The sequence below is a fragment of the Anser anser genome (assembly GCF_964211835.1).
Source record: "Anser anser genome assembly, chromosome: 3".
NCBI lineage: Eukaryota > Metazoa > Chordata > Aves > Anseriformes > Anatidae > Anser > Anser anser.
Window position 1 is genome coordinate 94,994,755 of NC_139722.1, and position 16,499 is coordinate 95,011,253.

General features: G+C 38.0%; 1 protein-coding gene across 1 annotated transcript in view; it reads left to right on the plus strand.

Moving 5' to 3' along the window:
- The window catches only part of THADA (THADA armadillo repeat containing), a 175,029-nt gene that overhangs the window by 27,907 nt on the left and 130,623 nt on the right, over positions 1 to 16,499 (plus strand). Inside the window, exons 23-26 of the mRNA XM_083829105.1 lie at positions 5,173 to 5,305; positions 7,936 to 8,049; positions 9,179 to 9,301; positions 10,004 to 10,095. Coding sequence (XP_083685231.1) covers positions 5,173 to 5,305; positions 7,936 to 8,049; positions 9,179 to 9,301; positions 10,004 to 10,095 — 462 coding nt within the window. The remainder of the gene's footprint in view (positions 1 to 5,172; positions 5,306 to 7,935; positions 8,050 to 9,178; positions 9,302 to 10,003; positions 10,096 to 16,499) is intronic.

Sequence of the window (16,499 nt, forward strand, 5' to 3'; positions counted from 1 at the left end):
TTGCCAGGAAATAGTGGTCTTAAGTATTTGTGTTTAAAATAAAGAAGAAAAAAAGACTGAAATCAGAATAGCCAGTAATTCTTTGGTTTGGTACTCTTGGGACACAATGGATTCGGGTCAGAGCCTCTTCTCTGAAGTGGGTGAGCTGAGTCGTGCAGCAAATGCAGTCGTGCTGTAGGTCTGTTGAGTGTCCTGGAGTCTTTCCATTTATCCTGTTGGAGCTGTGAGGCTCCATTCTGCAGATAAATATGAGCTGGCCTACATCTCTACGTAGCTGACAGTCTTGAAGCATAGGTTCTGGAATCTCTACTAATTTACTGTTGCATCCACAAATACCGGAGGAGTAAACCTGTGTCTGGGGCAGCTGCTAGTCACACACAGCTTAAATATGATGCCCTGCTGAATATAGTTGAACTGAAGACCTACAGAAGCATCCTTGACACTTTGTAATTTTTCTTTTGTTAAGACCCAGTGAAAAAATCTAGCATGAGGATTGGTAGATCCCTTTCCCATGCTTCTAGGAACAACTGGAGATAAACGTGGTGCTTCATTTCAATAGCCAAACATTTGCTTAAAGCTATTTTCTGGAAAACTTGCCATTTTTAACTCTATAGTCCCTAAATATCAGTTGTTAAAAACAACCAAGAGTAGAGTCTCCAGACAGAGCAGTGGTATTCAGACTTGTCTGAGTTAGTGGTCAAAGAAAAATCATTCCTGCACAGAGATTTCTTAGGAAAGTGATGAAATCTAACCTCTCTGCTGACATTCATTTGGATACAAATTGCTGAGTCTGCTCAAAATATGTCAGTTCCCATTCCTCCTTTTCCCTGTTCACATTCCTTCTATTGGTGTGATGCTCCCTCTGTTTAGCCTACTTAATATTGTCTGTCTACCTTCTGAAGACTGTACAATTACAAAACCAGCAACGTTCATATCAAGGAAAGGAGCAATCTTCTCTCGGAGGGTATTTTCCTGTCATAGGCCCTGAGAAATTACAGGTGCTCGTTTGGTCCACTAACCTGGTAGGTAGGCAAACTATCCTGGAAGACACCTGACATCTGTTTTAAACTTGGGTCTCTCAGAACCCACGTGAATACCCTCAGCACTTTGTTGTAAATGTTGTTTTGTCTGTTTTGACCTTATTTTATTTGGGGAAGCTTTTCTGAGAGACCAAATAGAACATAAAGAATTCATGGAAATCTCAAAATTATGGTGTTACATAACTGTCTGTACTGCTTTGCTTCACTGAAGTTACCAGAGGAAGGTATGGGAAGAACTATATCATGCAGCACAGCATGCTTATTCAGGAATAATGTATTTTGATCATTTCTAAAGATATGGAGCTTAAATTGAACTCAGTGAATGCAATTTTTATGTCTTATGCAACAAATAGGGAGTGTGGCATATAGTTTTTTAGTAGACAATGCAAAAGAAAAATCTTGATTTGCTTTTACAAATGTTTAATCCAGTATCTGGAAAATTTTCATCTGAATCCAGTCATCTGAATCCAGTCTTCTGTACTACTTGTATCGTCGACCTAGGAGTAGACCCCCAGTCCTCTGCTGTACACTCTGGTTCTGACTTTATTGTTGCTCTGAAGTGACTGTAATGCAACTCTTTGCCTTTGCTCAGGTCCCTTAGGCTGGTAGGAAGACTTCTTGAAAAATTTAAGTCTTTCATGGGCTTTAGTGAAATGAAGTAGAATTGTCGTGAACTTTTTAGTAAAAACATAATCAAAGATGTGAAAGAAATAGTTTAAAATGAAGGGCAGCTGTTCAGAAATCCAAGGAGTTTTGTCCACTGAGGGGAGAAAAAATGGTTCTTCTGTCCTATGATGCCTGTAGGGCTGTGAAGTACAGTATATAATGAAATGCAATATATAATATTAAGGCACTGCTCAGTTTGAAGGCACGTTAGTTTTTAACTCTCCGTTCATATTTGTCAACATTTCTTTTCCTCTGTGCTTGGTGAAAGAGTGAGCTTGGGGTAATGATAGTGTCTTTCTGAGATTTTTGAGGTCACCCAAGGTTCTCTCTGCTCAGCATTAGTGCTAGAGAAACCTTGAAACAGCAGCTTTGTCATTGCAGCTATATCAGTTAGAAACTTGCTTCCTTTAGAGCAGGTGCTATGAAAAGGAGGGTGCAAATGGAAGGACTCCATAGTTTGAGAGGAGCTGTTCCTAAAAGCAGATTTTCTCTAGGCTGGCTTATACCTTGAACACTCCTGTTTCTGACACTTAGATTCTTGCCTCCTTGTTTGTCTGAGAAGGGCAGTATGGAGACTAGGTTTATGAAGAATAGAAATCACCTCACATATATGGAAAAAGAATAATACTACAGCTCTACTAAGAGAGAAGAATGGTGAAAGAAACCCCCCTTTTCCCGAGAGAGGAATAGATTACAGTGATTGGAAACACTGAATTCTGGATGTACCCGTGTAGAAAATGCTTTTGCTTATATGAAGTTTATGCCACAAACCGCCAACATCCAGGAAAGCCAGATCCAACTTGACCCTTTGTTCTTAACAGACCATTAATTTTGGATAAGAGAAAATACAGCCATATGAGCTAGGGAGAGGGGTTTAGCTTTAACTTTGAATTGCCAGGCTTTTTGGAGTCATTGAAACTGACCACAGAAACTGTTTTGGGCATGTATGAAATTTTTATAAGCGGAAGACAGACAGACAGAAATTTGTGGAAAAATACTTAGCATGCTGCATCTTAAGTAATTTACGTATCAAGTTACTGTATAATATTTTAATTACCAACATCACTTGCTTGATCTAGAAATAAAAAGTTACTATTTTATTCTGGAAAGTGACATTTGAGCTTTTGATCACGATTTTTACATTGTAAAGCTTCATTATTCTTAAAATGTAGGGCCACCTGCTTCTTGAGGCGATACTCTTCTTGCCAGACCATAAGGAGATGTAGCTGCCAAATTGAAGGGAGTAGTCTCCTCCATTGCAAAGTCAATAGTCTCCAATTTTTATTTTTTATTTTTTAACTTTAATAATACTTCCACATTAAAATAAAAAAAATATTTCATGAAATTGGGCTTTGGTGGGTTACTGAACAAGGTAGAATTACTTGTGGCAAGATCAAAGCAATACAGATCTAAGGGAGTCTGAAGTTGAGTGGATTTCAGTATATTTTTCTTCTTTATACTACTACTGGAAGGGGGAAAAACCCCTCGGTTTACTCAAGTATAAAATATTCAGTATGCTGCATAGCAACTTTTAAATATTTCCTTTGTGCTTTATTTTGTGCTCTTCTGCACCACAGCAGATGTGAGCACGCGTCCTGGAATGTTTGTTTTAATGCTGCGATAACATGCTGCAGAGATTAGCACTGATCTTGGCATGACTAAACAAAGACATTCAACTTCTGCCTAGCTCGGGAGGCAGGACCAGCCGCAGGCATAAGCAGAAGCAGCAGGTTTTGCGGGGTGTGTTGGCTTGGATGAAGAGCTGTAAAGCACAGCCTAGCTGGAGAGACCTATGGAGAGGCTCCCTAGAAGATTGGTTTGTTCTCAGCCCTAGAGTTGCATCCTGCTTCTGAATCCAAAGCTGGCAAAGGAACACAAGGTTAAAGTAACCAAGAAAATAACAGAGGAAAGGAAAACGAACAAAAAATGACCTGTAGTTTCCAGAGGAAGGTGTTAATTTGATTGCTTCTTTCACAGGCTTGGGGAAGGAAGTGGCCTTTTATGCCCTTGTACTAGGTGACATACCTATTGCAAAGCCAGGTTTCTCTTGCTTTCTGTACTGATGGTTCACATCCTGGCAACAGTTTTAATAGAGGGGTGGTGCCCCTAGAAAATGGGGAGAAGGCCTGTCAGCTGGGTGAGAAACCTATGATGGAAATCCTAAGGAAATTACTGGAGAGCAAAAAATCTACTGTGGTTTCTGCTGACCTGTCTGGTGCTTCCTGTGACCTCTGTTTTGAGCATTATTAATTTTTTGTTTGTTTTGTAAAGGAAGAAAAGGAGGGTCACACCACGGATGACAGACTCACTCACGGTCCCATATCAGGTTTTTAGCTTTCCTAAATTCTTGTTTTGTGAGAAGCAAAGAAGTGTAATAACAGGAGTGTAAGGAAGGAGGTAGAAGATCTAGACCTCATGTTCAGTTTTGGTTTTCACATCATTACCTGCTGCATTTTAGCTTTACTTTTCATTCTTTATTACCGACGCCTAGGCAGAAGACTTGATTGTGGCCATACTGTGAGGTCTCACTGCTTGATAATGAATTTAATTACAGCTTACGTTTTTAGGCAGGCCCTATGCAGTTAATTGCAGTTGTATTGCCCACAGTGATTAATTTTTTTTTAGCTGTTCCGAGTGATGTGTCCTGTTAATAGAAATTTTTGTAACTATGAATGATCCTTTTGGAACATTGGTGGAAGATTAATGAGCTGCTCTTTCACACTGAATATGCTGCATTTCATTGAACTGGGCAGAAGAAGGAATTGAAGTAGACTTGAGTTTTCCTTGTCCTTGAAAGTCCTTTGTTTTCAGGCAGTGTCCAGTTTTGTAACTGCAGAGAAGTATTTCATGACAGGAGAGCAATTTAGGTGCTTTAAGAAATGTTTGACTTACTTAATATTTTAAATAGAATATTATGCCTTGTTTTTTATTCCGTTCACTACTCTGAGGTTTGCAGGGCTATTTCCGTAATCCATTTGTACTGTGAGAGGCTTTGGTTTTGTTGTGTATGGTTATTAATACAGCTGTATGTACTAGTTAATGTAAGGGTCATACATCAGCTATCATATGACAGAAAGGACAGGAGTTTTTGAAGTGTCTTTTCCTACACAGTAACTGATGTGTATGTGTCTTTGTTTTCTGTATGTGTCTTTGTTTTCTTCTCCAGAGTAGGATAATAGGTCTTGGTTGAAGAGAAGAGTTGCACTGCTGAATGACAGAGTCCTGCTTTTTGTCTAGTGAAATACCTTTTCCCAGTGTCACTTAAAAAGAAGGGTTAAAATAATTTGTATTAACATTGGAAAAATGTAAAATTCCTTTTGAAGTTTATCTTATTTCTTAAAAATTCTGCGTATGTGCTTGGAGATGTTTACATATAGAGGGAACTGTTTCTTAAGGTCACTAATTGCGCTGACTCTGTCCTAGTTTCTTATTTATTTGTTTCATGTTTCTTGTTTGTTTCACGTAGATGCAACAGTAGGAGTCTGCGCAAGATGCCAGAGCAGTGGCTAAGCTGTGTGTTAGAAGAAATCAAATCCTGTGATCCTTCATCGACGTTATGTGCAACCAGACGTAGTGCAGGAATTCCATTCTACATTCAGGTACCAAATACTGCTATTATGCCTGAATTGATACATTTTTTTAATGTTCTTTCTGGTCAGTATGTATATATTTTCTACTTCACCCCCCTCTGGGGCAATTACTTTTTTTTTATCTGCAGATTTTGGTAGTTTTTGTGCCACCAGGAAGCCAAATGTAATTAAGCCATGTTTGATGTTGTTTAGCAATCCTATGGACTCTTAAGACTGCACAGGTTTTTGGCTTGTTGTTGATTCAGGAGCATTTCTAAAGAGAGAGCTGCAGGCTCAATGTGGCTACTGTAATAATCCCTGCAAATTAATAAATTAATTCAAAGATTAAGTAAAGCTTTGTTACCACGTAGCTCTGTGCTTTTTGCATGTGAAGTGGGAGGGTGCTAAAATATGAAGAGGAAATTGAGTTGTAAAATGGTGGCCTAGAAAATACTACAAAAAACTAGAGAAGCCCTCTCAGCTGTAGTGAAGCAGGATCAAGTGATGTCAGTCACTACTGGTTGGTGTGACATTGAAGTCTCAACATTTACCTCTTTCCATTCCTTTGTTTCGTTAAAGTGGACACGATTGCTTTCCTCTAAATTAACCTTCACGATTTTAATTTTCAGCCAGTTTTCTAAGACAGAAGTCCAAGATGACTACGTGATATGTAACTTTCTCCACTCGCTAACGCATATTCTCGGGCACGTTCCAAGAATGTGAGGGACTGCTGGGAGCAAGCTCTCACTGCCAGAGTAATCCGTCTTGCTTGTTTTCCACTCCGAGTTTGCCCTGAGAAAGTTGAGGCAGCCTGCTTCTGTCTGACCTCTCTTCTGTCAGTCACAGCCTACTCCTGGCTTTGCTAGATGTGTGCACGCTACATAGCAGAGATCAGAAGCAGAGCATTGGTTTTAGGGATGTTTTTCCTTTTAAACTTCAGCAGTTAAAGATTTTCCCTTTTATATCTGTAAAGTGTCTGCAAAACAGATTTGGTGACTTCATGTCTGCTGGTTTCCCCATTCACACCACAAAGGTTGAATCCAGTGGGCAGTAGCCAGCTTTAATCCTTAGAATGTGAAAGAAAAACGTCTTTGAATCAATTTTTCATGTAAAACCTAATGCTGTTCAATGCAAGAACTAGGTGGACCCAACAGTATCCCACTGCAGAAAACATTTGTGTAGTCTGCAGTTGGCCTACATTGCTGAGTCCATATAGCAAAGCTTCCACTGTGCCATAGCTGTTAGGATAAATAGGTCACATTCCTCAGTTCTGACAGCTCTGGAAGAGTATGAAGTTAATCTAGGCAATTAATGAGAAGGTTTGAAATTAACATTGGGGTTAGGCTGAAGTCATTTATTTCCGAACTCTAATTTTACTGTAAAGAAAGTTGATGGTACTCTTTGCCGGTAGTTCTGAACGTGTCTGTAGTACCCAGTAAAATGAATTAAGCCTTAAATAGCATGTTGCATTTAGATAATAAAAATATAAATTGTAATGCATATGCTAACAGTACTGTAATAAGGTTATTTTATTAATGCATAAAATCAAGACTCATTGTGGTCTGTTTGCCATCTGCTTCCTGTGACATTTATTCTTGTTTTAGTAGAACACATCTGTTTTAATGATAATATGTAATTTTAAGGTTATGAACATATTAAATGACCTATTTAAAATAGAAATATGACTACCTAATAGTACAAAGGTACAGCTCCAATCAAGGGGTGAGGAAATGGTGGGACAATGCTACTTAGAGCTCCGGCGTTCCTAGGTTATGGAATCTTTGTCTGCTTTATACTTCATAAATACTATTTTTTCTTCCCTCTCTGTTTCTCCCATTCTTAAAGACACTGATAAAATGACATTGACTACATCTGGGTATCTGCCTAACCTCTATACTTCATTTGGCTTGAAGTTTTTCCGTTTGGTTGTTTTTAAGCAATGTAATGTACTATTAAATAACTTGTTTGAACTGATGCTGAACAGACTCTGGGCCCCAAAACACAAATGGATAATCATTTTTATTAGAAATAAGTGATTTATGATTATCCGTTTGTGCTAAGTCAGACAAATTCAACAGGAGCTGCTAGGACAGAGCGAGAGACTGTTTTAACTCCAGTCCTGAACTGAAGGATTAAATTAGAGTATTTTCATCTCAGCTGGATATGTTGGCACCCATTAAACTGTTGCTATTTGGAGATGGATGCATCTCTTCTCTCCTTTCAAAAATGTGCTGCTTATTTTATCCTGTTTTGACAAACAGATTTTATTCTTTGGCCAGGCCATGTCATCTTAAATACGTATGTTACTAGGCTAAAAAATTGTCCATAGTAGGAAATGCAAGCATGTATAATATGGCAGATACTTTTGCTGTAATAAATACTCTGATTATGTGTGTGATAACTTACATTATTTTCTGTTATATACAAAGAAATTTCTGTAAGCAGAGGTATAGTGCGGAAGCGGTTTTCTTACTTAAACATTGAATGCTAAGAATGCCTTGAACAAAACTAAGAGTTAAAACTGAAACTTGCTTTTGCAATTTTTTTTCAGTCATGGTCAGAAGCTAGGCAGCACTATGATGAATATAGAAACCTGGAACAGAACTAGCAGTAAACAAAACGGGCTAGAAATAAGTGTTTTTCTATTAATTTTTCTGTAGGCTTTGTTAGCTTCAGAACCAAAGAAGAGCAAAACAGATTTGCTGAAAATGACCATGAAAGAATTGCTGTCTTTGGCTGCACCTTTGAATGAGTCATCAAGTGTCATTCCACAGGTAAAATACAGCATCTCAGCAGAAGGCAAATGTCAAAGAAGTGTTTGTGTTACTTCAAACAATTAAGGAGGTTATGAGTGCTTTTAATAATAATTTTTTCTAATTGTCTGTGACTGGATTTTAAAACCTTTTGACAAGCACAGGTTATAGAATCGCTGGAATTTGCAAACACATAAAATATTAAAGGGGATTGGACATAATAGTTTTTTCTAGTATAACAGATACAGTCATTTTCATTTTGAATTTATGTGATCAGTTTACTGGTTGTAGTGTATTGCTAAACAAGCAGATGAGTAAACTTTTACAAGGAAATTAACAAGCAAGCATTTTTTTTTCACTTTTAGAGTAAACAAATGAGTTGCATAAACCATATTTTATATAGTAAAAATACTATATGAAAAGTAATTTTTAAGCACAATTAGTAACTTCTGTAACTTAAATATCTGTTTTTGGAATGCATAATAATTGTAAATTCAAGATCTTTATTTTCAAATGCAGTTATCAAATATTTAAATGTATTGTCAACAAAACATGGCTTGGACTTCCAAACACAAAGATTAACAGTGTTCTAATGACTCTGCCAGATCTTCTGCTGGTAGAAATTCATGTAGCCTTGTCAAAGTCTGTGAAGCTACACAGATTACCACCTTCCCCTGCAGAGAGTAGAGAAATATCAGAAAATTCTCCATATGGTAAAGCAACCCTGGCTGTCAGTTTTAGCTTAATACTGTCCTCCTGTGAGCTGTAGTTTATTTTTTCTCACAGTATCTATTGCATGTCAAGAATGTTGGAAAAGATGATTCTAAACTTTGAAAGTTATTTTTACAGCCATGATAAGCTAAGGAAAAAAGAATGCTGGCCTTCTCTTGTAATGCCTGGACTGTATTTATTAGACAAATATATTTTTAAACCATAATTGTTTTTTAACAGTGTTTCCTGCTGTAGCATTTTAATCTGTTAGTTTTAACAGTATTCTGTATTTAGTATTCTTGTATTTAGTATAGAAAGGAGTAAATGTGCACATGGATTATTTGTGTTTCACGTGTTGTTAAGGTAATTAACATGCATTAGGTTTAAGATTTTTTTCACTGAATTTATATTTTTTCCTGTATTTCTCTTACCTCCACAGGTTCATGCTTTAAATATCCTGCGGGCACTGTTTAGGGATACACGTTTAGGTGAAAACATCATGCCGTATGTTGCAGATGGAATACAAGCAGCAATTCTAGGGTTTATGTCACCTGTTTGGGCAGTAAGTTAATTCTTAATTTTGCTTCTCTAATGTAACAGGATTTATAGCGGTGCTTCTCCATGAAGCTATGGTTACATTTGTAAATGATAGTACTGCAGTTGCTGGAATGTCACATGTTGCAGTATTTTAAGATACAATGAAGAATACTGTAGACGTGCAAAAAAAAAAAAGTCATGGTTTTGTTCACAGTTTTTGGTTTTGTTTGAATTTTTCTCTGTAATGTGAAGTGTTGATACTGACAAAAAGTAGAGACAAAGATTGCCTTCTAGATAAGAACACATCTGGCTATTAAATTTTGAGTCAGTATTCCTAACTTGTATGTACATTTTTTCATTCATTTTCCCTGTTACTTTCCTTTTTAATAAGAGAGTATTCCATATGGAATGTGAAGGTAGAACGTTTTATGATCTGCCATGGATAGGGTGGAATCCTTTTAATCAGCAGAATCTAGATACATCCCCTATGTTAAAGAGAGACATCTCCAAAATCTGAGTTTCTGTTAATGCCATCTTGATTAAGAGGAAAGATGTTATGAAATACTTGTTTCTCTTTTTTAATCCCTGAACAGTAGGCATGCACTGTCCTTCACTCAGCTGTTTTTTTTTTTTTTTCAACTCTACATTAGTGGCTGTATTTAAAAAAAATTAAATTACAATTCAAAGGAATTTTTAAAACCACATGTTCTTTTCTTTTTTCCTTTAGGTAAGAAATTCATCTACACTTCTTTTTAGTGCTCTAATTACAAGAATTTTTGGGGTTAAAAGAGAAAAAGACGAAAATTCCAAAAAAAATAGGTAAGCTTCACTTGGTACCAATTTTAAGTTTGCAAAACATGACCTTAGCCAAAAACAATTTGAAAATGTTGCTTGCTTTATGGATATATTTGAATCATGATGTTATGAAAACATCTAGGTTTGCTTAAACTGTACTGCCAAGAAATAAGCTCTAGGGCTAAAAATACGTGCTGTTAAACACCAAGAGTTAGTTTGTACTCACGTGTGATTTCACAAAAAGGAAATGTTGCTCAGAGGTGTGGGTATCTGTGTCTCTCACAGATGTCCTATGTCCTTTGTGGTCATAGACTAGGCCTATGGCCCTTCTGAGAGAGAGAGAGGGTTGAAGGAGAGGGGAGGCAGTGGTCACTTGTGTGGTCCCTTATCTCTAGAGCAGGCCTGGAGGTAATCTTACCCATACTAATTTGAGATTTTTACCTTCAGTCACTTTACTCTAGAACATCCTATCCCTCTTTCACGTCTCTTTCCTCTAAGCTCCAAAAGCGCCAGCTTAAAAAGCTGCTTCTTTTCCAAGGTGGTATTATACACAACAATATATACATATATATATACAATATATACAACAATATATACAATATACACAACAATATATAGTTGTGCTCCAGGTCTTCTACTGTCTCCCTTTCTTATGTAAGTCAATTGTTCTCTGACTCTAACGCTCTTCCCAGTCATGTGCATTTCCATTTCTCTTAGCTCTCCTGTTCGTGCACAAGCAAAAAGCAGAAGCTGGCTGTTGCAAGTAGGCATTCTCCCACCCTCATGTTTTCTTTGGCCTTTAGGCCCTTCCTTTAGCTTCTGCGGCAAATGAGGCATGTCCATGCCCTGTGCTTTGTAGCTGAGGCTCCTGCACTGGGAGGGATGCAAAAATAACCCCAGACACAGAATAAACTTATTATTAAAAATACTCCTTGATAAGTCTGCCGGGCCACGGAGAGGTCACACGATGGATATTATGGTAACCATTTCAGAAATTCCTAGTGGATTTTCAAATAATGGGGAAGGTGTGAGATTTCTGAGAGAAGGCAAATGTTACGATTTACCTTTGAAAATTTCTGCTCATGTTTATTCATTATACAGTGATTCCTTTTCTGTGTAGCTAATGTAATTCTCCTGCCCATGGTAAGAAACCAAATGTCCTGGGATGATAGTAGTCTTTGTGGTGGCACTGTTTTAGCTCTTCAAAATACTTAATTAATTTCAGGTGTAATTAAAAAAAATAATAATTACTATGCATATGTGAGTGTGAAGAAGAAATATAGGTGGAACATTAGAGGGAGATTTCCCTTAGAAGATAACTTTGCCACAGAAGTGATTTGAAACGTCACCTCTCTTACTGCTTGAAATAAACTCTTTTTCTTACACCTAAATCTCTTTTTACCTAAACCTGGAATTCAGTTCCACAACCCCTGAAAGCCAAGTAGAGAAATAACAAACGTTTCTCATTTCTTGCCTTTTTGTTTTGTCTTTGTAACAAAATTTCCTTTTTTATTTTTTCATTTTTTTCATTTCTCTATCGAGCCCTTACTGAAAGTGAAACTTATAAACCTGTATCCCAATGAAAAACTCACCAGTAACCTCTGCAGTGTGAGGGTAGACTTGACTTCTCAAATACAAGCCAGTGTGGTGAGATGTGTAATCTGCGGTTGCTGTTTGTGAAGTTGCAGAAAGTAATGCATCTGTTGGGGAAACAGCAGAATAAAGGAAAGCTAACTTCTATACATTTGAACTCCTTAAAAACTGTGTTAATTTTTTATATTACTGGCTCTGTCAAGTTGCTTCTCTGAAGCTTTTTGCTTATGATAATTTGTTTGTAGTCACTTTGACCAAAAGATTAATTAAAGTTGGGTTGGCTTCTTTCTCTTTTTTCATTTTGCACTTTTTCATTAAACATTGTATGTCGTGAGTTCTGCCGTTTCCCTTGTGTAGTGGTCAACGCCACAAAACAGGGAACGAAAAAGTGCTTCTAAAAACAGGCCAGAGTGAGGCAGCAGGTGTGAAAACGGAGACAATCTCAGGTCATACAGCATAGTTTAGGTGATATGATTTCAAGCTTGACTCCTATCTCTATTGGAGGTATTAGTTTGGAAGGAAAATGATGCAGAGGTGGTTTGGCTATTCCGCTTGTAATGCTTCTCCCTCTTACACCAGCGGCCATGGGTTGAAGCTGGCCTGAGGCGTGCAGGTAGGGAGGGAGGTCTGTCGGTGGTGCGGTACCGGTAGGTGTCACCGTTGCTGCACGGCTGTCTGCAGCCACGTCCCTGGGGTGCAACTGCACTTGGGCACTTCTCTTGGGGAGCTCTAATCTTGTTTTGTTTAGTGTTTTGCCAGAACAGAATTCATATATTAAACCAAAGGGATCTTTTTTTTTTCTGCTTTTAAGTGTGGCAGTTTAACTTCAAAAGAACTAGCATTTCGGCAACTCGCATCTACAGGAACTTGTGTGAAAGTCATCCGGTTTTGAGATGCTTGTTCTGTTGCCTGCAGGTCATTCTGTTTGCATTAAGGGGAAGTCAGTCTGTAGGCCCAGAGACTAAAACGCTGAGGCAGCTATCAGGACCATGCATAGGTTTCCAGTTTGCCCTTCTGATTTTAGGGTTTTAAATCTGTTTCTCCTGTGTCAGCAGGGAGCTGTGTTATTGCTGGGCTTCTCTGTCAGAAAAAGGATTGACTTTCTGGTCATTTTCTTGAGAAGAGTTCTTATGAAATTGACACAGGTCGGGGGGAGGGGATGACATTCATGTAGACTTCCAGCAAGAAAGATTTTTTGGAAAAGTACTGGCAACTCTAATTCTGTGTTACTTTACTATTTTTTGTTTGTTTGTTTTATGCTTCCTTTTTTATTTTATCTCCACTAAAGTTTCACACATAGCAAGCATCCTTTATACAAAAGTCACAGGCCTATCAAGTCTTTTTGCTGCTTTTTGTTTGCTGATGCCTTTTGTTTGCCTTTGCCCTTTGCCTTCAATTGTGGTGTCATGTTGTCCATTAGCAATAGGACAAAAAACTGTGCGAAGAGGTCCCTCATCTCAGTGAGAGATTTAAAGGGGTTTCCTAAGTCTGCTGGCACAAGTTTTAAGTTGCATCTGTGGTGGCTGTTCGCACTGTTGAGCAGAGGCAGAAGAGGCACGTTGAGTGGGCTTTCTGGTCTTTGAGCGGGTACGAGGAAGGTCAACCAGAACTGTCTTTCTGAGGACAAGGCAATACTGAACTATGCTAAAGAAGGTCCCTTCTCTGGAAGCTTGGTGTGTGCTTTGAGGAGACAATGGTTGAAGATTACCTACGCATCATGGCTCCTGCTTCTTGGCTGTGCTGAGGGTCCCCTGCACGTGTTTGCAGCAGCAGCTGTGTTGGCACAGCTGGGGAGTGGAGAACTGGGGCAGTGAGGGGAGAGAGATTTCTTGAGCAGAATTCTGTGCTGATGCCAAGCTTCACTCTTAATGGTTCACTGGAAATTTGAAGGGACTACTCCACATCACGCAGTATAGGAGATGCAGTCATATCCTGTTTTCATTGAATTCTGTGTCTTTTTAATTTCAGCATGAGTAAAGAAATAATGAATTGGAAAACTAATACTTGAAAAATAACAACTGCATGCAGCTCTTACAAGTAAAAGAGAAAGCATGTGAAGACTCTTTACAGTGTTCTGTGCAACTCTACAGGTCAAGCATTTCTTCCTACTGAAAAGAAAGTTAGAACCAAAGAAATTTTTTAGTTCTCTTTCTTCCTCTTTCTGAGAAAGACTGTATCAGAAATTTTAACACTGCTTTTTGTGTTTATGCATGCATAGATATTTGGCTAAATGATGCTTTAAATTCCAGATAATTTGCATTTTATAAATGGTTCTGTTAACACCTGTAGGGTGGGTTTAGTTTAGTTTCTGTTTACTTGATTTGGAAGTATAATTTTCTTAAACATTATGATCATTTCAAATCTGCGAGACCTTAAGTGAATTAGCCACAGAAACGCAAAATACTGAAGTAGCTACCACACTGTCAACTTCTACCCGTTCTCCAGCCCCACTGCCATTCAGCTTTTAGTCCTGTTCTCTAGCTGCTGTGGCCCCAGTGCTCCAAGTGCATCCTCCCACTGGCTTCCCTAGCCATGCTGGTTCTCCGGAAGCACCACTCTGAGGAACGTGTCAAAAACCCAAGTACTGCACTTGACTTAGTATAAATTTGTTGAAGTAAGACTTTGAACAGCACTGAGTGTGGTAGACTGGAGAGCCACCTGTGGCAGATGAGCTTTGCCTCTCGTATTTTGATTAAATTGCTGTTTCCAGTCTTCTTGTGTAGTCAATTCACAATGTAGATTTGCTGATCCCATTCACTTCTAAAGAAGCTGGGGTATAGCGTGTACTTTCTATTCTGTATTTTTTTTTCCCCCATGGGTATTATTTAGCATTGGTACAGATCACAATTCATCTAAAGTAAATGTTTGCTCTAGTTGATGTAGGCTTGTTTTCGTCATATGAAGAGATGAAGAGATTCTAAAAATAAAAAGGAATATATATTGTGATAGTTAATGCACATCTGTACATGAAAGTCAAAATAATTTACATATAAAGTTAACTGAAATTAATTCTGAAATGTAATTAAATTTCTCATCGTAGAGGAATTCTTTTCTAGCCAAATACATTACAGTAGCAGTAGTGATACTTTCACCTACATTGTTACATGCTTACACATGGGCTATATGTATATATACACATGCACATATACATATATACTTTTGTACACACGCACACACGTATCTATGTGTATATTTATTTGTATATCAGAACCCTTTTTGGTGTGTAGTCCAGTGCTAATTAAATACACTGTTGTCTGTTATTAGACAAAACTCTTCTTAGCAAATATCTACTATTCCTGGCTTTTATCTTTTTTCAAGGATGGGCATAATCAGAAATTGTCTTGGAGGCAGTTTGCCATTTTAACTAAGGCATGCTTCAGTCTTTGGAGCAATAAAAAGGGATTGTCCTGGCTTATCTGAAAACTGAAGTTTTTTGGGTTGGCATATGAATGTTGCAAAATCCTCAGAAAGAAGAACCAATGGCTTCAGAGGCTGGGGTTAAAAGAAAGAGCAGGGGGAGGATTTCATTTGGCTTCTGACCTTGATGGAGGAGGTTTGAGTAAGGAAAAGCTTTAACTCTTTTGATTAAAAAGCTATGTTGTAAGCAAGGCTGAAATGGTACAGTGCAACCTCATGATTTTTACCTGAAGTAACTGGTGCATAACACAGTTTGCATTTCTGAGGGGAAAAAAGGTCTTAGGTATTTTTATTTTAGTGAAGGGAAAATGTGTATGCATAAAAACACTTAGAAAGCTGTCAACACACATTTTACGTTGAGTAAATATTCATGCTTTTAGGAAAATGAGTATGAATGCAGCCATGTTCTCAGTATTGGCTTAAATATGTTTGAAAAGAAATTAGCATTTATTGCCGTCTACATAGTACTTTTTTAAGTCTTTATTTTCACTGATAGCAATCAGTAAATGTTGATGACTATCGATAACTTTAAGCACTTGAAAAGGAGAAACTTATATAATTCTGATAAGGTAGATGAGAACTATGTAGATATGAATAGGTTTTGAAGATGCACTACAGGCTCTGAGGCAGCCAACATGCATGACTGCCGTCTACTTTGTTTTTATTGCAAGTTGAGTGTTCAGCACTTCTCAGTAAGTGGTTGCTTGCACGCTTGAAGGTCACTAAATAGGACTAAATTAGCTTTTAAAAGCACTGATTTTTTTTTCTTGCATATTGACATGTGCGTGTTCCTTAACATTAAGGCTTTGTGTGAACGCTAAGATTTTAAGATACTGCAGTTTACACTGAAGGTTTAGAGGAAAAGACTGCAAATGGAACACTCCAGTGCAAACCTTTCTTTTCCTAATATTATTCCTAAGTTAAATTAATCTGGTATTATTTTCCTTTTCACCAAGCCGCTTTACAACTGTAGCTTCAAGTACATAAAATACATTTTAAGTACGTGATTCCTGTTGAATGTTCCACATTTTCCAACTTCACAGCTGAAAAGTCTGTTTTAGGGAGTGGAGCACTGTCAGTCTCAGTGGCGGCCTTGTTAAAACATGGGCAGTGCAACATACCAGCGCTGACAGGATTTATCAGGTGGGTCTGTGCGTGCCTACAGCAGAGTGGCCTGTAGTTCTTTGGTTTGAGCTGAAACAAACTTTGGTGGCACTAATCTGGTCAAGATGGCACACTGGTGTTGGAAAATGGGGTAGTCCTTAGGAGAGTTTAGGAGTCCTTAGTCCTTAGTCCTTAGGAGTCCTTAGGAGAGTTTCAGTTGAGGTGAAAGTATGGCTTTACTCAAAACACTTGCCTCCGAGCTCTGTGTCTCTTGGACTGCGTGCTGCAGAGGGAAGGGTTGGGATTGCTTTATC